This window comes from Moschus berezovskii, chromosome 4 (genome assembly GCF_049115385.1).
Source record: "Moschus berezovskii isolate FMDL1 chromosome 4, NW_MosBer_1.0, whole genome shotgun sequence".
NCBI lineage: Eukaryota > Metazoa > Chordata > Mammalia > Artiodactyla > Moschidae > Moschus > Moschus berezovskii.
Genome location: NC_142463.1, coordinates 40,940,305 through 40,962,799, shown reverse-complemented (window position 1 = coordinate 40,962,799; position 22,495 = coordinate 40,940,305). Strand labels below are relative to the sequence as shown.

General features: G+C 47.0%; 1 protein-coding gene across 2 annotated transcripts in view; it reads left to right on the top strand.

The window, feature by feature from the left end:
* JAK1 (Janus kinase 1) overlaps nucleotides 1-22,495 on the top strand; it is a 143,328-nt gene that overhangs the window by 119,394 nt on the left and 1,439 nt on the right. For both annotated transcript variants that reach the window (XM_055404089.2, XM_055404090.2), the window contains exons 12-24: nucleotides 6,673-6,779; nucleotides 9,742-9,885; nucleotides 10,662-10,749; nucleotides 11,210-11,337; nucleotides 11,973-12,108; nucleotides 13,844-13,995; nucleotides 16,440-16,590; nucleotides 16,706-16,800; nucleotides 18,079-18,271; nucleotides 19,199-19,323; nucleotides 19,703-19,875; nucleotides 21,423-21,540; nucleotides 21,804-21,914. In XM_055404089.2, coding sequence (XP_055260064.1) covers nucleotides 6,673-6,779; nucleotides 9,742-9,885; nucleotides 10,662-10,749; nucleotides 11,210-11,337; nucleotides 11,973-12,108; nucleotides 13,844-13,995; nucleotides 16,440-16,590; nucleotides 16,706-16,800; nucleotides 18,079-18,271; nucleotides 19,199-19,323; nucleotides 19,703-19,875; nucleotides 21,423-21,540; nucleotides 21,804-21,914 — 1,721 coding nt within the window. The remainder of the gene's footprint in view (nucleotides 1-6,672; nucleotides 6,780-9,741; nucleotides 9,886-10,661; nucleotides 10,750-11,209; nucleotides 11,338-11,972; nucleotides 12,109-13,843; nucleotides 13,996-16,439; nucleotides 16,591-16,705; nucleotides 16,801-18,078; nucleotides 18,272-19,198; nucleotides 19,324-19,702; nucleotides 19,876-21,422; nucleotides 21,541-21,803; nucleotides 21,915-22,495) is intronic.

The following is a 22,495-nucleotide window of genomic DNA, read 5'->3' as shown; positions in this document are numbered from 1 at the left end:
AAAATGGACCAGTCATACACATACATATATCCCCTTGCTCTTTTTTTGAAATTGAATTATTGTTGATTTACAATGTTGTATTTCTCATGTACAGCAAAGTGATATACATATCTGTATATTTTTTCAGATTCTTTTCCATTATACTTTATTACAAGATGCTTAATATAGTGCCATGTGCTATACAGTAGGACTTTGTTTACATATATATATAGTAGTTTGTATCTGTTAATTTCAAATTCCTAATTTATCTTGACATGCACTCCATTTCCTTTTTGGTCACGATAAGTTTTCTGTGTTTGTGAGTCTGTTTCAGTTTTAGAAATAAGTTCATTCCATGTGTAAGTGATCATATGGTTTTTTCTTTGTTTGACTTACTTCACTTAATCTGATCATCTCTAGGTCCATCCATGTTGATGCAAATGGCATTATTTCATACTTTTTATGATTGAATAATGTTCCATTGTGTATGTGTCTATCAGACATACATTGTGTGTGTGTATATTCATATACATTTCTCTATATTGCACATCCGCTTTATCCATTCATCTGTCAGTGGGCATTTAGGTTGTTTCCATGCTTTACTGAGATATGTTCCCTCTCTATCCATTTTGAATGGATGTTGAATTTTATAAAATGCTTTTTCTGCATCTATTGAGATGATCATGTGGTTTTTGTCTTTTCTTTTGTTGATGTGCTGTATCACATAGATTGATTTGTGTTTGTCGAACCATTTTTGTGACCCTGAGATGAATCCATCTCAATCATGGTATGTGATCCTCTTTATGTGTTGCTGAATTACATTTGCTAGTATTTTATTGAGTTTTGCATCTGTATTCATTAGAGATATGGGCCTATAATTTCCTTTCTTGCTGTTGTCTTGTCTGGTTTTAGTATCAGGAAGATGGTGGCTTCATAAAATGAATTTGGGAATGTTCCCTCCTCTTGAATCTTTTGAAAGAGTTTGAGAAGGATTGATGTAAGTTTTTCTTTGTATGTTTGGTTGGATTCCCCAGTGATTGCTCTTTTTTAAGCTCCATTGACAGTGTCATTGATGAACTACTGGTAGTTTCATCACTTCTTAAAATGTGAGAACTGGAAGGACACATAGGGTCACTTGATCAGTGTCCCATCTTATAGGAGAGAAAACAGATCTGGAGATGTGAAGTGGGTCTCATTGAAGGCCAAGGTCAAAGGGGTTTTGAGTGCTAGGTCTTTCCCCAGTGCCAGATCCCTTGAGTACCAATTATTTTGATGTTTCTCTGCCACACGGTACTGCCCTGCATATGTCAGATCCTTTCCTTAGGAGGAGTCAGGCCTAAAGGAAAGGGCAGCACAGTTGTTCCTGAGGACCCAGCAAGTGTGGTCAAAGACACTCTCAGTTCAGTTCAGTTGCTCAGTCATGTCCGAATCTTTGCGACCCCGTGGACTGCAGCACTCCAGGCTTCCCTGTTCATCACCAACTCCCAGAGCCTACTTATACTCAAGTCCATCGCATCAGTGATGCCATCCAACCATCTCATCCTCTATCATCCTCTTCTCCTCCCACCTTCAGTCTTTCCCAGCAACAGGGTCTTTTCCAATGAGACAGTTCTTCACATCAGGTGGCCAAAGTATTGGAGTTTCAGCTTTAACATCAGTCCTTCCAATGAATATTCAGAACTGATTTCCTTTAGGATGGACTGGTTGGATCTCCTTCCTATCCAAGGGACTCTCAAGAGTCTTCTGCAACACCACAGTTCAAAAGCATCAATACTTTGGCACTCAGCTTTCTTTATAGTCCAGCTCTCACATCCATACATGACTACTTGAAAAACCATAGCTTTGACTAGAAGGACCTTTGTTGGTCAAATAATGTCTCAGCTTTTTAATATGCTGTCTAGGTTGGTCATAGCTTTTCCTCCAAGAAGTAAGCGTCTTTTAATTTCTTGGCTGTAGTCATCATCTGCAGTGATTTTGGAGCCCCCCAAAATAAAGTCAGCCACTGTTTCCACTGTTTCCCCATCTATCTGCCATGAAGTGATGGGACTGGATGCCATGATCTTAGTTTTCTGAATGTTGAGCTTTAAGCCAACTTTTTCACTCTCCTCTTTTACTTTCATCAAGAGGCTCTTTAGTTCTTCTTTACTTTCTGCCATAAGGGTGGTGTCATCTGTGTATCTGAAGTTATTGATATTTCTCCTGCCAATCTTGATTCCAGCTTGTGCTTCATCCAGTGTGGCATTTCACGTGTTGTACTCTGCATATAAGTTAATAAGCAGGGTGGCAATATATAACATTGATGTACTCCTTACCCGATTTGGAACCAGTCTGTTGTTCCATGTCCAGTTCTAACTGTTACTTCTTGACCTGCATACAGATTTCTCATGAAGGAGGTAAGGTGGTCTGGTATTCCCATCTCTTTCAGAATTTTCCACAGTTTCTTGTGATCCACACAGTCAAAGGCTTTGGAATAGTCAGTAAAGCAGAAGTAGATGTTTTTCTGGAACTCTCTTGCTTTTTTGATGATTCAGCAGATGTTGGCAATTTGATCTCTGGTTCCTCTGCCTTTTCTAAATCCAACTTGAACACCTGGAAGTTCACGGTTCACATATTGCTGAAGCCTGGCTTGAAGAATTTTGAGCATTACTTTGACAGCAGGTGAGATGAGTGCAATTGTGCGGTAGTTTGAGCATTCTTTGGCATTGCCTTTCTTTGGGATTAGAATGAAGACTGACCTTTACCAGTCCTGTGGCCACTGCTGAGTTTTCCAGATTTGCTGGCATATTGAGTGTAGCACTTTCACGGCGTCATCTTTTAGGATTTTAAATATCTTAAGTGGAATTCCATCACCTTCACTAGCTTTGTTGCCAGTGATGCTTCCTAAGGCCCACTTGACTTCGCATTCCAAGATGTCTGGCTCTAGGTGAGTGATCACCCCATTGTGATTATCTTGGTCATGAAGACCTTTTTTGTACACTTCTGTATATTCTTGCCACCTCTTCTTAATATCTTTTGCTTCTACTTGTTCCATACCATTTCTGTCCTTTGTTGTGCCCATCTTTGCAGGAAATGTTCCTTTGGTATCTCTAATTTTCTTGACAAGATCTCTAGTCTGTCTTTAACGGGGTGTGTCTGTGAGTCTTTATGTTCGGGGTGGGAAGAGGAAGCAACACCAACCCAAAGAGGGGCCTGGGTGCTTGATGTTTGAATCGCTGTTTGGTCTCCTAGCAAGGCACTGTCATGGAACTTGGTGAGAGAGGAAGGACTTGTTGATCAGATAGGGTTTCCTGCCAGCCTGGGGGTGTAACTTGCAGCCTTTGTTTTTGTGTCTGAAGATACTCTGCAAAGGTAAAAACGCATCTGCCACTTGACTGTGAGACCTCAGGGTGAACTGTAACCTTAGAGCCCAGCAACCCTATTCACTCGCATAATCTCTCCCTCCAGATGTGAGAGGCAGTTTTTGCTTTCCTGGGGACTAGTGGGTTCAGGCTGAGGCTGCGGAAGTGGAGAGCAGCAGGCCCGGGAAGCGAGAAGGTGGCAGCAGGTTGGGGACGGGGATGTGATTTCTCTGCTGGAATTAGCTGGGGAGGCTTCTGGTGTAGTTGCCACCCCCACTGGAAACTGGTGGCTGTGGCGGGAGAAGCACAGGACTAGGATTGAACCCTTCTCACGGCTTCCCTTGAGGCTTCTGGAACACTGCACTGAATGTAAAGTTCAGTGTTTGTCTCTCCACTTGATTATAAACTCTTAAGACAGGATCTGGATCTCACCACCGTGATTCATGTGCAGCACCCAGCACAGAAGGGGCGCTCCCTCGTCTGTCGAGCGAATAGTTACAGCAGTGGCTGCCACATTGGTGTGTACTTACTAGTCCCAAGCAGTTTATCTGCATTTTTAAGTTAGCTCCTTGTAGCTATTATAAATATGAGGAAATTGAGGATCAGAGATGTACACTGACTTGTTCAGAATCACACAACTGGTCATATCGCTAGTGGTTACACTGAGAGTAGCAGTTAAAAAAAAATAGTAGCAGTAAATAAAAATGGTGATGATAATGGCTGCTGTCGTCTATTGTCACGTGAGTAATTCTTAAGTTTGCCAGGTACCATCTGAGGTTCTTTCATGGTTTAAGTTGTTTAATCTTCATAATAATCCATAGAATGTTGTTATCCATTATACTTACCCAAGATTGCTTAGACAGAGGAGGCGTGGGAATATGAACTCACGTTTTCCGACTCCAACCACAGTGACCTTTCCCCAGTATCACACCCTCTGCAGAGGTACAAATGCAGTTACCAGCCCAAGACTCGGGTGAGGGTCAGTTCTCCTGACCTTGGGGGTGGGTGCTGTGGCAGGTAGAGTGAGACTGTGCGGTATGTGGGTGGCTTTTCCACGTAGGCCCTCAGAAGCCTCTGTCTTCCCTCTGCCACCTGCAAATTAGAGACGTGGCGAAATTGTGAAAGCTGAAGAGAGTGTCATTTTGAGTTTCTCAGTGCCTCAGCCCTTCTGAGCACTGGCTTCCGATGGCCAGACCCCAGCCTGGGTTTCACACTTAAATGCACCCAAGAAACTTCATGGAATAAACAAAGTCAGGCAGCCCCTCAGAATGTGTGTGATAGTCAGGAAAGTCTACTTCTCTTGTGCATTGCCCAGTGCTGCTGTCCCTCTCCAGTCTGAGGGTGGCCATGGTAAGAGATGGGGAACTATTGACCAGTCACCACGGATTCTCCCATGTTCTCATCCGTGCAGTCAGATCTCGGAGCTTGATTTCTACGCATTTCAGCTCTGACACTGAGGACTTAGCAGACCATTGCCAAAGCTCCAGGAACCAGGTGGTACAACCCAGATGAAGGTGCTGACAGATGTGACACCGTTCATAGTCACAGGGGCTGCCAGTTTGGGGCAGTCACCTCCCACCAGGCATTGACCCTTCACGAGCATCACCTCATTTATCCTTCACAGCAACCCCGTGAGGAGCATAACTGTGTCCCCCATTTTTGTGGTGAGGAAACAGGTTCATGGATGTTTACCAGCTTTCCCCACTCTTGATTCTAGTTCCGTGTTCTCTGAAGTAGCCATGCAAATAATCGGCCCACAAATGGCCCCTGTTTCCATTCTCTTCTCTGGTTTCCTCAATGACTCTACTGCCTAAACCCTTCCCTTGGGCACCATTCAGGTGGCCCTTTCTTCATGTCTTTTCTCCAGCGTTGCCTGCTTGAACCTGATTTTTCGGGTAACGGGGTTAGAGTCAGGATAACAGAATGGACAAGAGGAGAGTCTGAAAATGGGGGTACTCAAGGTATGATAATGGGGGAGCCTGTATCTGAATCAGCTTTTGGCTCCCAGATTTGTACCCCCTTCCACTAGGGCCAGGCAGACCGTGGAGGCAAGAGACTGGAGCCAGCCCTGAATGCAGCATGAATCCAGAGCCTGGGCAATGATTTAAAAGCTCTGAATCTGTTTTCTGATCTATAAGGGGATAAGAATACTATATATCTCATGAATGCAGCATGAATCCAGAGCCTTGGGCAAATGATTTAAAAGCTCTGAATCTTTTTTCTGATCTATAAGGGGATAAGAATACTATATATCTCATGAATGCAGCATGAATCCAGAGCCTTGGGCAAATGATTTAAAAGCTCTGAATCTGTTTTCTGATCTATAAGGGGATAAGAATACTATATATCTCATAGGATTGTCATAAGGACAGGAGCTAATGTATATAAAACTCTTTAAGACGGTGTCTGGCACAGAGAAAGTAGTCAGAAAGTGTGAGCTGAAAAATAGAAAAGAAAAACAAATCCTGCCGGGCAGGATAGAGAGGATCTGAGTCACTTGGCCCATTGCTCGACGGCAGTGGATGAATCCTCTCACGACTGGTCCGATCTGAAAGGTGCTTTCTTCCCTCACAATAACCTTGGAACTCAGAGTGGCTCCATGGTGGGACAGCGACTTGCATGGATTATAAATTCCCAGTTAGCCACCTGTGCTGACCCTGACTTAGCAGATTTTATAATGGGTCTAGTTTGTTATTTGAATCAGTAGAGTCTGGGGGATGGTCTGCTTGAAATCTGAACATTCAGCCGGCAGTTCACTAAATGCCTCCTTGTTGTCGGGCACTGCTGGGAGCTAGAGAGCCTCGGGTACAGCCTTCTTTTTTGGGTCACCCACCCTGTTCTTCATGGAACCTGGGTTTTTAACCCTCCTATTTTGGTTCCTGTCACTCCTGGTGTGCTTCCCCTATCCACAGTTCTCATCCTTCAGCCCATACCCTGTTCTTCATTCATACGTTTAACAAGTATTTACTGAGTGCCTACTGTGTACCAGGCTGTGGAGGCAGAGCAGGAAATAATATAGACACATGCCCTACCTTATAGAGTTTCTGTTCTCAGCTTCTAACATTTCATTTCCTCCCCTGACCTCTCTTACCAGTACAGATCCTGCTGTGTCAACCCTGGAGTGTCTGCCCTTTAAGAGTAGTGTCACAGAATTTGATTCATATTGGCTCTGTTATTAGCCTTGTTGATGAGCTCCCAGAGGTCAGGAATCAAGTATTTAGTAAATATTTGTTGAGTGACGGAACCAGCAAATGCACACGTATGTGTTGAGCAAGCTCATGGCCCAGGAGATGTTGGCGACTGGGACCTTAGACCTTCACTGCTCCACTCAGACTTCTCTCTCTTTCTTCCATAGAAATCTCCAATCTGCTGGTGGCCACCAAGAAAGCCCAGGAGTGGCAACCTGTCTACCCCATGAGCCAACTGAGTTTCGATCGAATCCTCAAGAAAGATATTACGCAAGTGAGTCATTGCTGCCATTCCTGGGTCCAGACCTGGCCCTGCCTCCTCACAGTGGAGAAGCCTGGGGAACCTGGGGAGAACAAAGTCATGTTTGCAGAGATCCTGATGAACGACGGGACTTCCCTTTCATAGGTGAAGCTGGTCAACCAGCAGGAGCCCTGCTGTCCGCCCAGCCTTGCTGATGCACCCTAGACTTTCTCCTTGAAGGAGCTGGCTTAGTCAATTTTTGAGTGGTTACCTAGGGCTACATAGACCTTCCATTCCCGGTTCCTATAATTGTAGGGACCAACCCTAGAAGTAGTTGGAGAATTTGGTGGGAATGTTGACAGATCTCCACAGGGGATTATAGGCTGATGACTCTCATGGCCCCAAAACATACTTTGTGACAAGGCACTTCTGAATTTCAGTCCTGGGCTTTCTGATCACATTTCCAAAAGGAACAAAGCTGAGGGCACACAGAGCACAGTGAGGGAGCAGGAGACGCACAGTTTAGACCTGAAGGAGAGAGCTGTGCCGAGAAACTGATCCCTCAGACCAGTGTTCCAGCCTCCAGAGGGCTTTGGCCCAGCGTCTGCAGCCTTGGGCAGGCCCAGTGTCCCTCGTAGCTGCCCTTGGGCCTTGTAGGGTATGAGGTCCAGGGAACCCCCACTTTCTGTTCTGCACCCCCCTCCTAAGCCACATGCAGGGGGAACTAAGCTAGAGTGCCAGCAGCCTGGGAGGGAAGGAAATCTGTGCAGGCCGCTTACTGCCCCCAGAGAAGCTGCCCCACCTTGGAGGTGCTGGAGGGCAAGTCGTGGGTTCACTCGGTGAGGACCAGGCAAAGGGTGGCAGGTGTGAGGCTGGGTTGTTCATCTGCTTTCTGAAATCAGTTCCTGAAATTATTGAGGAGGTCTTGAAGGAGTAGAAGTCCACAGTGGCAAATGCCCTGCTTCACTATGTAAACGCTTTCCTGAGGGCAGATCTCACTGTTCTGTCCCTCGGGCTATCAGAGCTGTGTCCAGAAATGGGCAGCACCCCAGCCTCTTTTCTTCCTGGAACTTGACGTGTACTCAGGGTCTTCCTTCTCTCCTTCCCCTCGAGCCTCTGTGCCTCCAGTGTTTATTTAGCCAAGAGTGACTGAGCACTTCCCTGTGCCAGGCATGACCGCCACCCTCAGCAGGCACACCATCCAGTGGGGGAGGCAGATTCTTATCTATCTTGAGTAGATAATTAAACTAGCAGGAGACAAGTCCCAAGTAGAGAGGTGCGGCAGGATGTGGGACCATGCTGCCTGGTCGATGGACAAGCACTCAACAAAGACAGAGGGGGCAGTGTGGCGGGAGGCTGGAGTGGGGCACACAGGGTCTCTGAGTCGCTGAGGAATCCTTACCGCACAGGCTGTGACTTAGCCCCCGGAATAAACAACGCTTCTGGGGGAACAGTAATTATTCTGAAAGCATATGGCTTTTACAGGACGTTCTGGGAACAAACTTCCCATAACCTTGATGAATCGCTTCATGACAGATGCAGCTTTGATGAATAGTCACAGGGCCTTGCCAGGATACAGTAGACAGGGCAGATGTACCACCATTCTGCTGTGACAGATGACAAACGGTGGCGTTTGTGCAAATTAATATACCCAATTAACGATTGTGTACATTCTTAAGAGAGACAGAAATCAGCCTAGGGAGTCAGTCACAAAGCATTTTCTGCATTTAGAGGAGGTCCTAAGATAATATATATCAGTAGAATGATAGAACTCCCAGTTACACATTTTGTGGGGTTAATATCATTAGCTTGACAATGCCTGAGTTTCGTGACTCACACTTGGATTCACTCCAAATAGTAAGAGTATTTAATTCAGATTATTAAAACGTAAGCTCTGTGTCTGTGTGTTAGTCACTCAACCATGTCTGACTCTCTGCGACCCCATGGACTGCAGCCCACCAGACTCCTCTGTCCATGGAATTCTCCAGGTGAGAATACTGGAGTGGGTTGCCATTTCGTTCTCCAGGGGATCTTCCTGATCCAGGGATCAAACCTGGGTCTTCCACATTGCAGGCAGAGTCTAAGCTTAGGCCAAAAGGGCCTTAAAGACAGATCATTGTTCGTTGTATGTTCAGGGCCTTGAGCAGATGATCTCATTTAGTTCTCATGCTGCTCATTTGGTCTTATGACCTTTTCATAAGTGGGGAAACTGAGGCCTCTCCCTCCTGTGTCTGCCTCTGCATATCAGCCACCTTCCTCTAGGGATTGCTAGGGAATGTGCATGTGTAAATTGTATCGCTGATTTGAAAGCATGCACACGTATACCTATGTATCAGATAGATGGGTAGAAAATGAATAGGTGCGAGGGGGCGATTAGACAAAACACACTGGCCAACAGATTGACTTCTACTCGCTATGTGCCAGGAACTTTTCTACCTAATTCTTCATTTGATAATTAACACCAACCCTAGGAGACTGGTACACTGTTAACCCATTTACAGAAAATGGGTGCAGACTGAGTGTGATAGTCTCCCAAAGGCCAGTAAGCAGTAGGGCCAGGGCTCACAAGCCTGTTCTCCTATTCCCCAGCCTGTGGGTGGAGGAACCTCCTGCTGAGTCCTGCCCTGGAGGCCCAGGGTGAGGCCAACGTTGGTGGCTATTAATGGCACTCTTGGAAGTTGTTCGAAAGGTCACGGTTTATATTTTGGCCCCAGGCTGTTCCTGGAGGGAGACACAGCAGGTTGCTGTTCAGAGAATAAGAGGATTGTCTCCTGGGGCCCAGGAAGTGCCCCCCGCTGTGTTGGGCCAAGTAGCTTTTTGTTTCCTCTGGAGGCCTGACAGGCCCAGGCCCTGGAGAGGTGTGAGCTGCTGGGGCCCCTTTGCTGCTGTCCCACCCAAGCAGTGTTGTGAGTGCCCCCCGCCCCCCAGAGGACTCAGACCTGGCATCACTGCAGCCCCAGGGAGGGTCACACTAACCTCCCGCTTCCTCCTGCAGGGCGAGCACCTTGGGAGAGGCACGCGGACACACATCTACTCTGGGACCCTCACAGATTACAAGGATGATGAAGGAACTTCTGAAGAGAAGAGAATAAAAGTCATCCTGAAGGTCCTAGACCCCAGCCATAGGGACATTTCTCTGGCAAGTGTCAGCCTCATCGCCTCCCCTTCTCCCCTGCCCCATCTCTGGAGCCGGCAGAGCACAGTGGGCTAAGAGGGACCTTTGCTGATTCTGGCCTTGTTTTCCAGTCAAGATTCCTTTCTTCAAATAGAATCTTGGATTAACACATCTATGAAACAAGCGAGGGAGGGGTACAGATACGGTGGGTCGAGCAGCACCCCCACCTTGGCCTGTCCCTCCCTGTCTGTCCCACTCTCTCCTGTGTCCTTGCTAGAGGTCACGTGGCGGCCGTGGAGCCTTGGACACTAGCTGAGTAGTCTCAAAAGGCCTGATGCAGCCCAGGCTGTCACTCAGGGTCTGGAAAAGTAAAGCCCAGAGGAGTCAAATGACTGACCCACGATCCCACATCCTGTTAGAGAGTGACAAAGCCGAGTCTTGACAGACAACTGCTGCCTTGGTTTTCCTTTCATCCTAATATACTGTCAAACGTTGTTACTTCCCAACATTTGAAGGAAGAAGCAGTGGACATGAATATCCAATGAGGAAGTTGCCAGCCAGCCTATCCCACCAGCCCAGCGCTGTGTCCTATGGGGTTTTCTACCTAAGTCCTATGTCCCAGCCAGATGACCCTCAGTGTAGAGGCTTGGCAGTGCCTCTGGGCAGCTGAGGCCAGGCCTTGGGATGAGGACAGTGGTGAGCTTCCCTGGGATCCACTGTCTTCCCTCTCAGCTGAGCCACTTGAGGATCAGACCAGTGGAGGCCTGCCCTTGACATGTCTTTGTCCTGTTCTCCCACAGGCCTTCTTTGAGGCAGCCAGCATGATGAGGCAGGTCTCCCATAAACACATCGTGTACCTCTATGGGGTTTGTGTCCGAGACGTGGAGAGTAAGTGTTTCTCTTTGGAAGGGGAGGGTGGCCCTGGCCGGGGACCATGGCTGCCATGGAGATGACTGGGAGCTGACATCTGCTTCGTGTTGCCCAGGCTTCTCGCTTTTCTTTTTGTAATCAAGGAATGCAAAGCGCCAAGCAGGTCACTTGCTTAAGCTAGTAGTGGACATGGAACTAAATCTCATTTGTTTTTCATTGATTTCTTGAATGTTTACTTCTGGCCAGCTCTGGGTCCCACACTGGAAGTGGGGAGTGGGTGGGCTGAGTTCATTGCTCAGAAAGAGTAGAAGGAGTATCAGGCGGGGCTTGAACCCAAGCCTGTCCGACTCTGAAGCACTGTGCCACTTGCACTGTCAAGCTGAGTACCAGTCATTAAACCAGGCTTTCGTGAGGGAATCAGGGAGGGTGCTGTCCCAGATGGACGTCAGGTTGCAGATGTGGCTGTTTGTGTTTGTAGATATCATGGTGGAAGAGTTTGTGGAAGGGGGACCCCTGGATCTCTTCATGCACCGGAAAAGTGATGTCCTCACCACACCTTGGAAGTTTAAAGTTGCCAAACAGCTGGCTAGCGCCCTGAGTTACTTGGTAAGTATGTTCTGATGTCTGTGGTCTCAACCAAGAACCAGAATGTCCTAGTAGGGGAGACAGGAAGGAGGTACTAACCAAGCAGACTGGAGGGCCTGGGCTCTGTGCCTTTATACAGGTGTGCCTGGTGCTTAGTGAAAACCATCATCTTGGGCTGTTCTGTGTGCTTACATATGGATCCTGCTTAGAGAGAAATTTTATCCCTTCAGAAGTCTGACTTGGGTACTGCATTGTATGGTGAGAGTAGAAATATTACAATACTTGCTGAATGAGTGAATGAATCTGTTAGGATCAATCTGTTAGCTCACATTTATTGAGTGCTTACCATGTTTCAGCTGTGCATGTGTTTTTAGGCTTTCACCACTTTAATTCTCACAAAAGTCTTATGAGGCCTGCATGCCCACCCCCGCCCCCGCACCAGTCATCCCTGTTGCCCTGATGAGGGAAACAGAGCAGAGGGATGTTACAGAACGTGCCCACGTCACACAGATCACCCGTGGGAGCTCTTGGCTGCCTGGGTCTGGTTGGGGCTGGGGGAATGTGGGTTACAACCTGAGGGCTGGAAACAGGAGGGGGTTTGGGAAGGAGGGTAGCAACGCTGCCGTTTTTGCTGAGTCAGCTTTTTCACCCCGCAGGAGGATAAAGACCTGGTCCACGGAAACGTGTGCACCAAAAACCTCCTTCTGGCCCGTGAGGGCGTCGACAGTGAGTGCGGCCCCTTCATCAAGCTCAGTGACCCTGGCATCCCCATCACTGTGCTCTCCAGGCAAGGTGCGCTCCCCCCTCCCTCCCATTTCCACCCCCGCCCCCACCCCCGCAAGCTGGTCCAGGCCAGCTGGGGAAGGGGCTGGGCTGGGGTTCTGTCTCCTTTTAGAAAGCATACTTCTGCAAAAGGTGTCTGTTGCTCCTGCCCAGCCCTTGGGGGCGGAGGAGATGCTGTGCGGGGGATGGTTGGTCTCTGACCTCAAGGAGCTAACTCTGCAGAAGAAACAACTTGGCCAAGACATATCCGGTTCTTGTGATGAAGGAGCTTGTTTGAGGTGCTGGGGTAGCACCTTGCTCAGAGGGAGGCTGTGGGTCCTGGGTGGTCAGAGAGGTGTCAGGAGGAATGGGCCCTGGGTCCTCCCTGTGCTCCTTTTGAAATCCCCTGTAGTGAGTGAGCAGTTTGGGGAAGTGCTTAGCATCGCTGAGGCATCTTGTCTTTGAGTGAGTCACCCTCAGCCGATGACTCCAGAGGAGTGGGCAGACCCGGCAGCTGGAACACTGCAGCGCCGCACAGCTCGTGCTGTCTACAGGCCGCACGTGGGGCCCCAGAGTGCTCCTGGGCCTGGCGCCCCCCACTTGCCATGGCCTGTGGTCTTCAGCACTGAGAGTTTTGCTCAGTCATTCAGTCAAGGAATGGAGTGAGTTTAGAAGCAATCCAGGATGAAGAACAGGCCTCACAAATAAGACCCAAATCATCCACTCTTTGGAAGGGAAGCAGGGAGCATCCTTCGGTACCTTTTGACACTTACTATCTGACCATCATCCAGCAGTCCTGAGACAGACCCAGCCCTGAACCGATCGGGGGTCCTATTCTCAGCAAGGGTCTGAGACACAGACACCGGTGACTCTAGAACAAGTAGAGAAGCCTGGGGATGCCGCGAGAGAGGCCAATAAAATGCTGTGAACATTCAGAGGAGAGAGATGACATCCGGGGGGCCAGAGAGTGATTCAGCAAGGAGGTGGGTTTCATCTGAGCCTTACAGGCCAGTGAGTTGAGCCAGCAGCCAGGAGACAGTAGGCACACGGTCCTAGGGCTGGCCTGCACTTGTCTGTCAGGAGGAAGGACATGAGAAGGCGGGAAGGGCCAGCAGGCCTGAGCATCACTGCCCAGCTCAGGAGTGGCTTCCTGCCTGTTTACATCAGGAGCTGAGAGGCTGCTCCAGGAGGCCACTGAGCTTGTTGAGGGCCATTTCTGTGGATGTGGCAGGGGTTCTAAACAGCTTACTGGTCTTGGTCAGCAGCTGGGTGCAAGAGATGTGTGACTTCTTTTGTTCTTTCTCAAATGAAAGAAAACCCACATTAAAGAAGTGTGCCATTGGATGGTGCAGAGTATGGGGGGAAGGGGAGGTTAGCCTGTGCCCATTCTGCATGTGTCAGCCTCTTCTCCCTGACCTTCCCTTTCTTAACCCTTTCCATGTGACCTCCTCCACTCAGGGGTGCTTTGCTGTTTTTCAAGCCAAAGCTTCAGAGGATGGGCTCCCACACCCTTCTGGGGAGTCTGTGTTAAACAGACACATCTGCAAGGCCCTGTCTCAGACGGGTGCATCAGAAGGGCCAGGGCTGAGGGGCCTGGAAAACTGTCCCTTTAACAAGCTTTCCACAGGCCCACTGCAGCCACAGCCCACGTTTGGAAAACACTGCTTGAAGGCATTTGTTAACTTCCAGTTCTTGCTACAGTGGTGGTGATACACTCCCTGGGTATTGCAGACACTGATCTGTGAACACCTCTTGGCTTTTCCAGAGTGCATAGAACGAATCCCCTGGATCGCTCCCGAGTGTGTTGAAGACTCCAAGAACCTGAGTGTGGCTGCTGACAAGTGGAGCTTTGGAACCACACTGTGGGAAATCTGCTACAATGGCGAGATCCCCTTGAAAGACAAGACGCTGATTGAGGTGAGCAGCTGCTTTCCAGTTAGGAGCTGAGTGAAGGCCCTTTGAATACTCAGGGGCATCTCAGGAATTATCAGGAAACCTCACACTGTGGGAGGAGATGGGCATGGGTTTGACTCTCCTCCACAGGCTTACTGGCTGTGTAACCTCACACATGTTAGTTTCCTTGGGCCTGGATTTATCATCTATGAAATGGGGATAAAGAATACCTACTTTGCAGGGTTCTTATGACAGTTAAGCAAACAATGCACGTAGAGTGCCAGGTATACAATACGAGCTCTGTAGTTGGTTCTAGCATCTCAAGATTAACACAAAAGTATTTATTGAGTCCCTCCTGTGTACCAGGCACTGTCCTAAGTTGAAGCTAAGGGTTCACAATGAAAGAGACACAGGCCTTATCTGCCCTTAGTGACCTTAGGGTCTAGAAGGAGACTTTGGCTAAAATAGCAGTAAGGATCTGAAACCCCATCACCCAAAGAGCCGTGTGTGTTGGGTAGGGTAGTGTCATTACCCTTGTTTTACAGGTCAGGTAACCAAGATGCAGGTGGCTCACGGCCTGGGTTATTCAGCTAGAATGCACAACTTCAAGGCTAACTCTTGCTTGTTCACTTGCAGAAAGCTAGTAGAGATTTCTAACTCTAAAGGGATACTACAGTAGCAGTTACAGTGAAGGACCACTGATCATGACTCACTGACTTGATTTCTGGAATGCGCCTTGTGTGTTCAGCGGGGCAGGCATAACTTGTAGCTGGGAGGGAATGATCGAAGTCCAGGGGAAGGTGGCATTTCCGTCGTCTACAGGAAGCAGTAAGTGGTTCCATTTGCCTGGAGTGTGGAGAGGAATGACAGGTGAACAGGTGGGAAGGGTTGTTTGAGGTCAGGTTTTGTAGGGGCCCTGAATGCCAGGGGTGGTGTGGGACGGTGAAGGGCTTGGAGGCCGGCCCTGGCACGGCATGCTTGCACGGTAGTTGGACGGACAGGCTGAGGCAAGGACAGGGCACTGAGTCCCCTGCGGCGCTCAGTGGCGAGAGCCTGAGCCAGGAAGTTGCAGTAGGGATTCAGAGTGGAGGGTGCGCTTGGAGGAGATACCAAAGAGGCTAAGGAACCTCTAACCAGTTAATCTGCCCGCTGAACGTGGTGCAAGACTTGGGCAAGAGGAGTTAAGCTGAAACTCATGGAGAAATCAGCACCTCTGTAGATCTGCTGTTTGGAATTTTCAGCCAGGACTTTTGGGAGTAATTTTATTTTTAACTTCCTTGGAAACAAAACAGCATACCATTTGCTGTCAGTATTTTTTGAGCACCTTGTGTTTACCCAGGGCTGAGTAGCATATGGAGATAGGGTAAGCAAAGGTCTGCACTGGAGCCTAGAAGAGTGAGAGATACTACAAGGCAGGGCAGCCTTCAACTCTTTAATTTTCTTCCTCTTCCTCCTTTCCTCTGGGGCCTAACTCCCCACTCCTACACCAGGATCCACAGGGACCACAGGAGAAACCAGTACCCTTGAGATTCAGCTACAGACCAGAATCTGGAGTGTAGTAAATTCACTGAATTTTTTAATGATTTAAATAAATCAGTCATCTGTTTCAGAATTTTAAAGTAGTAACTAAAATGGCAACCCACTCCAGTGTTCTTGCCTGGAGAATCCCAGGGACGGGGGAGCCTGGTGGGCTTCCGTCTATGGGGTCGCACAGAGTCGGACACGACTGAAGTGACTTAGCAGCAGCAGCAGCAGCAACTACTTGATGAGAATTTAGAAAATAGAGAAAACTATTTTTAAAAAAGAAAATATTAATCACTATATTCCAGTCACCCTTGATTAATATTTAACACTTTGGCATATTGTCTTCCAATCTGTTTGTATCAATTTTTTAAACAAAATTGGGACCATGCTAAATCATTATTTTTTCATTTAATGTTGTAATTTCCTATATGATTAAACTGATGTAAGAGTTCATTGTTTCATTAAATTCTAATTTATTTAAAATTAGATACTTGGCATTGAAGTTTTCATATTTATAATGTTCTGTTTAATTCTGCAGGGACTATCTTTAAACATAAACCTTTGTTTATATCTGACTTATTTCTGAGTCATTCAGTAGTTGCAATTAATGAGTCAAAGAGTTTGAAGAATCTGAAGATTTCTACACATGTTGCCAAGTCATATTCCAGAAGGTTGCATGACTTTGCAGGAATACAGCTTATTTCGGACTGGGTGGGATATACTGCGCATTTTTCTTGAATTAAGACTATTTTTGTTTCAGGACTAAGATTTTCCACAGCTGTAAAAAAAAAGGCAACAGTAGCGCTCAAGTTTATGGAAGTCCACCCTTAGGCAGAGCTGTTGGGAATTAAATTAGGGATTGTTAGGTAACTCTTTCTGACCTAGGGTTAAAAGGTTTGTGGGTGGTTCCTTTGGTTTCTTCAGCGTGGTACTCTTCTTTGCAGAAAGAGAGATTCTACGAAAGCCGGTGCAGGCCAGTGACCCCGTCTTGTAAGGAGCTAGCTGACTTGATGACCCGCTGCATGAACTACGACCCCAACCAGAGACCCTTCTTCCGAGCCATCATGAGAGACATCAATAAGCTGGAGGAGCAGAGTAAGACTGCCTTAAATTGTTTAACCAAGACCAGCCAGGGCCGGGGGAGGGGGTGACAACTTGGACCCTTGAGGGTCATTCACTTCTTTTTAACATGTTTTCACTCTTCTGTTAGATCCAGACATTGTATCAGAAAAAAAGCCAACAACTGAAGTGGATCCCACACATTTTGAAAAGCGGTTCTTAAAGAGGATCCGTGACTTGGGAGAGGCAAGTTACACTGCTGACCATTCACCTCCCTGGATATCTAGAGCCATTCTACATTCTCTCTTGTTTCAGGTCAAAGTTTATAAGAGAAAGCATCTTCCAGTGTTTTCTCAGGGATTGTGTGTTTCTCCATTTGACAAAGAGTAGCGCAGTCCGTGGGGTTGCTAAGGGTCGGACACGACTGAGCGACTTCACTTTCACTTTTCACTTTCACACATTGGAGAAGGAAATGGCAACCCACTCTAGTGTTCTTGCCTGGAGAATCCCAGGGACGGGGGAGCATGGTGGGCTTCCGTCTGTGGGGTCACACAGAGTCGGAAACGACTGAAGTGACGCAGCAGCAGCAGCATGCACTTGCCTGCCTGTTTATGCACACAGGACATTGGTCAGCTCCCTGAGGAGCTGCCTCTGTCCCTTTTTTTTTTTAAATAAGGGACAGAATATAAAGGGAGAGGCATGGGGGATGGGTATAGATATGGTGAAAATAGAACAATCCCTGCCTCTGACTTTTCTGGGAATATGTATCCTGTGAGGCTGCTTAAATGAGTGGTGGATTTACTTCACAGAACACTGAAATAGAATGCTAGCTTTTCTTCTGGACCTTGAATGGCAGTTCCCTAACAGTAAATGTGACTAGAGAGGCTACAGGATTTGCATCTTCATACAGATGTCCTGTAGTTTATAAAGACTGTCCCATCTAGGGTACCAGCCCTGTGCCAAGGCCGGGTGCTGGCACTCTGCAGGCACAGTGGTCCCATTTCCTCACAGCATCCCTGGGTTTATTACCAGTGTGCACACTGAGCACCTCTGGAGCCAGCTCCAAGACGGGGTGACCAGGCCCACCTCACGAGTAGGTGGCTTAGCTGGGGTCTAATCCCCATCTTCTGAAGACTCATGCCTTGCCCTTTGTAGCCACATTGTGGTGCCTCCTGTAGCGTGGACCCAGGGCTGTCAAAGAATGCCATGATTGAACCACGTGACACCTCCATTTCCTTGTAAGTTACTTTCATGGAAACTAGGATTGATGTGTTGGTTCACCAGTCACCAGAGCCTTTTCTTGGCTTAGCACAGTAATAAAGGAAGGGATGGCATGTTAGCCAAGTGGGGAAGGGTGCAGGGAGTAGGAAGAGACGAGGTAGGAGCTTGTTACCTGCAGGGTCAGGCTGTGTGTGCCCTCCCCGGCCTTCAGATGAACATGAGGAGCAAGCCTCCTCTTTGACGTGTGTCCTGCTGGCCCAGGCTGGGGCCTCTCTGATCAAGCATGTGCATCTTTCCCACCAGGGCCACTTTGGGAAGGTCGAGCTCTGCAGGTATGACCCTGAGGGGGACAATACAGGGGAGCAGGTGGCTGTCAAATCCCTGAAGCCCGAGAGTGGAGGGAACCACATCGCTGATCTGAAGAAGGAGATTGAAATCTTAAGAAACCTTTACCATGAGAACATCGTGAAGTATAAAGGCATCTGCACAGAAGACGGTATGTCATGCAAAGTGTGGTTCCTTTAAAGACTAAGTGGCTGTCTGGGGTCACATAAAGGCTAGTGCCGAGCAGCCCATGCCCTCAGCCTCATCTGGGCTGCCTGAATGCTAGCTGATAACCGCCAGAGCTCTAGGACTTCCAAGCCATATGCAGTGTCACTATCCCTCAGCAGCTGCAGAAGACTACGCAGCCTCCCTCCTAGGCAGGGATGATTCCAGCATTGTTTCTCTAGGTGGCTACTACACACACCCACACTGGGGATTAGATTTCCCTTGTCCCAATACTCAGCACACTAGGCCAGATGAAACTGACACCCACTGCTCTCCTTTACCTGCTTTTCTGACCCAACACTAGGCAGGGCATTTAGTTTTCTAGTTGTCTAAATCAAAGTGGCAAGTAATGTTTGCTATTAAGTGTATCTTTTTTACAAGCTACTACAGCACTCATGTTATTGTACTTTAAAATTTGTAGTGAAAATGATGTGGCTCATGATTTTTAAAAATCGTTTGCCAAGTGCTTTGCAGAACACTACGTTGTCTGAGTGAGTGGTGTCGACCCTGGGGTAGGTACCCTGGTCACTCCTGAGGATCCCGAGTCTCTGGAACCTCGGGTTAAGCAGCTTGCCTGTGGTTTCAGGGTTGATGCCGAAGTCAGTTCCGGTCCTCTCACTCCAGATCCTGTGCCCTTTACTCTTCCTTCATTTGACTGCCTTGTACTGATGGGTTAGATTGAGGGCAGGGGAAGAGGGCGACAGAGGGGGAGATGGTTGGATGGCAGCACTGATTCAATGGACATGAACTTGGACAAGCTCTGGGAGATGGTGAAGGGCAGGGAAGCCTGACACGCTGCAGTCCATGGGGTTGTGAAGAGTCGGACACGACTTGGCGACTGAACAACAACTAATGGTTTTTTCCCCCCAAACAGGTGGAAATGGTATTAAGCTCATCATGGAGTTTCTGCCTTCAGGGAGCCTTAAGGAATATCTTCCAAAGAATAAGAACAAAATTAACCTCAAACAGCAATTAAAATATGCCGTTCAGATTTGTAAGGTAAAACGGGAAAAAAGAAAAAACCTGGTAAAAATTTAAAAGTCAGGCACTCTGTCCTGAGTAATTGGTTTCTAATTAGGCTGCAAGTGGGAAACTTTCTGATAATTATACTGAGTTTATTTTGTTCTACTTGATGTGGATTGAAATTAGCCTCTACTAAGAAAGTGGGAAAAAAAAAGAAAGTGATGGTTTCTTTAAATATGTATTTCTTTGAATCAGGTTGGTCTTACTATTTTTGCATAAAAGTAAAAACAAACAAAAAAAAGTGATATATGAATGAAATGACACTTGTATCTTTGTGTGTGTTACAAAGCGGCAGATACAAAATCCAGTCTGATTTGATCCCAGAGCACACTCTACCTTTGCTTCTCTCCCTCAGGGGATGGACTATTTGGGTTCTCGGCAATACGTTCACCGGGATTTAGCAGCAAGAAACGTCCTTGTTGAGAGTGAACACCAAGTGAAAATTGGGGACTTTGGTCTAACCAAAGCCATCGAAACTGATAAGGAGTACTACACAGTCAAGGACGACCGGGACAGCCCTGTGTTTTGGTAACTGACTCAAACAGATTTCCTCAGTGCTTCAAAGGGCTTCTACTGTTCTGATAGGTCCTTTTTAGATATGTTAAATTCTTTTATTAATCCAGATTAGAAAAGACTTAGATCATTTGGAATTGACTAATTTTTGCCTTCAAGAAACAGCTCTTAAGCTGTTTCACTGAAAGCCACATACATGGCAGTGTCTGAGCTTCATAGACAACATCTTCCAAGGAAGAAATCTAACAGCAGTCAGCATCTCTGTCTTCCCTTGAGAAGGCATTCCTCTGACACAGTTCTTAAAACTGTTAGTAGCCAGAGTAGTCACAGCCATGCAGGGGAAGCCTGGAGGGCAAGTATGAGGTGACGAGGAGGCTTTGGCAGATTCAGGGAGAACTCAGACAGAGCAGAGCAAAGTCCATGGGAGGTTTAGCCATCTTCTCATGAATCGCGAGTGTCCTGGTTGGAAGGCCACATCCCGACTTTGACCCCTCTCATTCTGGAACACTGTCCAAGGGGGAAGCTGCTAAGTCTCCACTCTACCCTGTCCTGTAGAACGGACCAGCACTGCAAGGTGCATCCTACATGGGCAGAGGTGTGTCTCTCCCTCCCAAGGAACCCAAACCTCCATTTATTCATTGCATATTCATTGGATAAATGAATTCATTTATTCAAAGCAATACCTATGAAGCCCCTGCTTTGTGCCAGGTACTAGAGATTTGAGGGTAAATAAGATGACCGAGTTTAGAATTTAATGGATGAGGCAGCTAGTTTCATGGTGCCATAACCATAGAAGCGTTCGAGCTTGGTTTTCTGGAAGTTCTGTTAGGCTTAGTCCTTAAAAGATTCCTGGAGGGTTGTAAAGATGGGTAGAAGGCATGTGTGTGATGGCAAGAGTGAGACAGAGCAGCGGCTGTCCCAGGAACCGGAATCAACTCGACGTGTCTGGATGATGAAAGGTCTCTGCAGTTGTTAAGGCAATGCCCTAGACACTTGAGTTTTGGAGCTGGCGTTTTGGGGTGCTGCTGGGAGGATTAAGGACGGGGGCTTCTGTTTTAAAAAGATCACTGTGGGAAGGAGAGGCGCAAGATTGGAGCCAGGGAGTCTGATTTGGCGAGGGGCAGTGACGGCATGAACTGGGGCTGTGATTTGGACAGTGATGGTGGGGTTTAGGGACAGTGAGTAGGTTTGAGTATTTCTGAGACCAGATATGGGAACGCCTCAACTTCTGGCTCAGGCAATGGATAACAGTCACCAAAACAGCAGACACTGTGAGAGGACTGGGCAGTTAAGTCACTGCTCACTGTGAGCTTGCAGGCAGATAAAATCTGGGCCTGTGGTCATCGCCTCCATCCACACCCTTCCCTAGGGAGAGCCTGTGCTGTGTGAACTGAGGGCCACAGGGATATTGGGCAGCATATGTGTGACTAACATATAATATACACTTACGTGTCTTCGAATGTTCTATTCTAAGAAGTCAGCTCTCTGGGTTGAGTTACTCTATAATGTTTTTTGGTATGTCCTTCCCAGGAAATGAAGTTTCATGTTCTGCTGTCTTTCAGGTATGCTCCAGAATGTTTAATTCAGTGTAAGTTCTATATCGCCTCTGATGTCTGGTCTTTCGGAGTGACTCTGCACGAGCTGCTCACTTACTGTGACTCAGATTCCAGTCCCATGGCCGTAAGTCATACTTCTCCTATGTTTGAATCTGGCCCCCAGTGAAAATGTGTCCACCCCTCTGCTTTGTAAGTTTAGTTCATAAAGAATCAGTCAGTGTGTTGTAATGGAAAGGAAAAGTATCTTGGACTTTCACTTTAATCTACTAAGGAGAAAAGTCTGTTTGTTTTTGTTTCCATTTCTAGAAATTCTACCTTAACCTGTCTGGAGTTTATATAAATATGTTCAGAAAGTAAAATATATAGTTTGATTTTTATCTTTCATAGTTGTTCCTGAAAATGATAGGCCCCACTCATGGCCAGATGACGGTAACAAGACTTGTGAATACATTAAAAGAAGGAAAACGCCTGCCGTGTCCACCTAACTGTCCAGATGAGGTATTTATGGGCCATTTCACAGCAATACAACTGTTTCCACTGCTTGCATTTTAAAATAGTTTTCTGACGCTGAATTTCGGATATCTGAGAAAACCATCTTTGGGGCAAATGACAACCACACATTATGTTCAAAGGAAGAAATTCCCTTCCATAGCAGGCTTACCTTAGTGAGCACCCGAAAGGAGAGTATTTTGGCGTTACCTTATTATGACAATCAGTACTCTGTGTTTCTAACTGAACCGCTTTAGGACTAATTCTTTAGACTATTTAAGTACACTGAATAGTAAGTATGAGCCAAAGAATGAAGCAGCCAAATTTGTAGTCTAAACTGAGCTATAACGTCACCCTTAAATTGGCTTACAGTAATTTGTGACCTGGATTTTTTTCAAGGTCAGTTAAGCCATGAGCTTCTCAAATATTAAAATACTTATGAATAATATTAATATTTAATACTTACAGGTGTGCCACATTTTCTATATTTTAAGTTATTCAGATACTCTTGTTTTATAGTATGACTTAAGGAAACTCATTCACATGTTCAAAACTATGTTCTTCTTGATGTTTCTATACTTAAAAAAAAA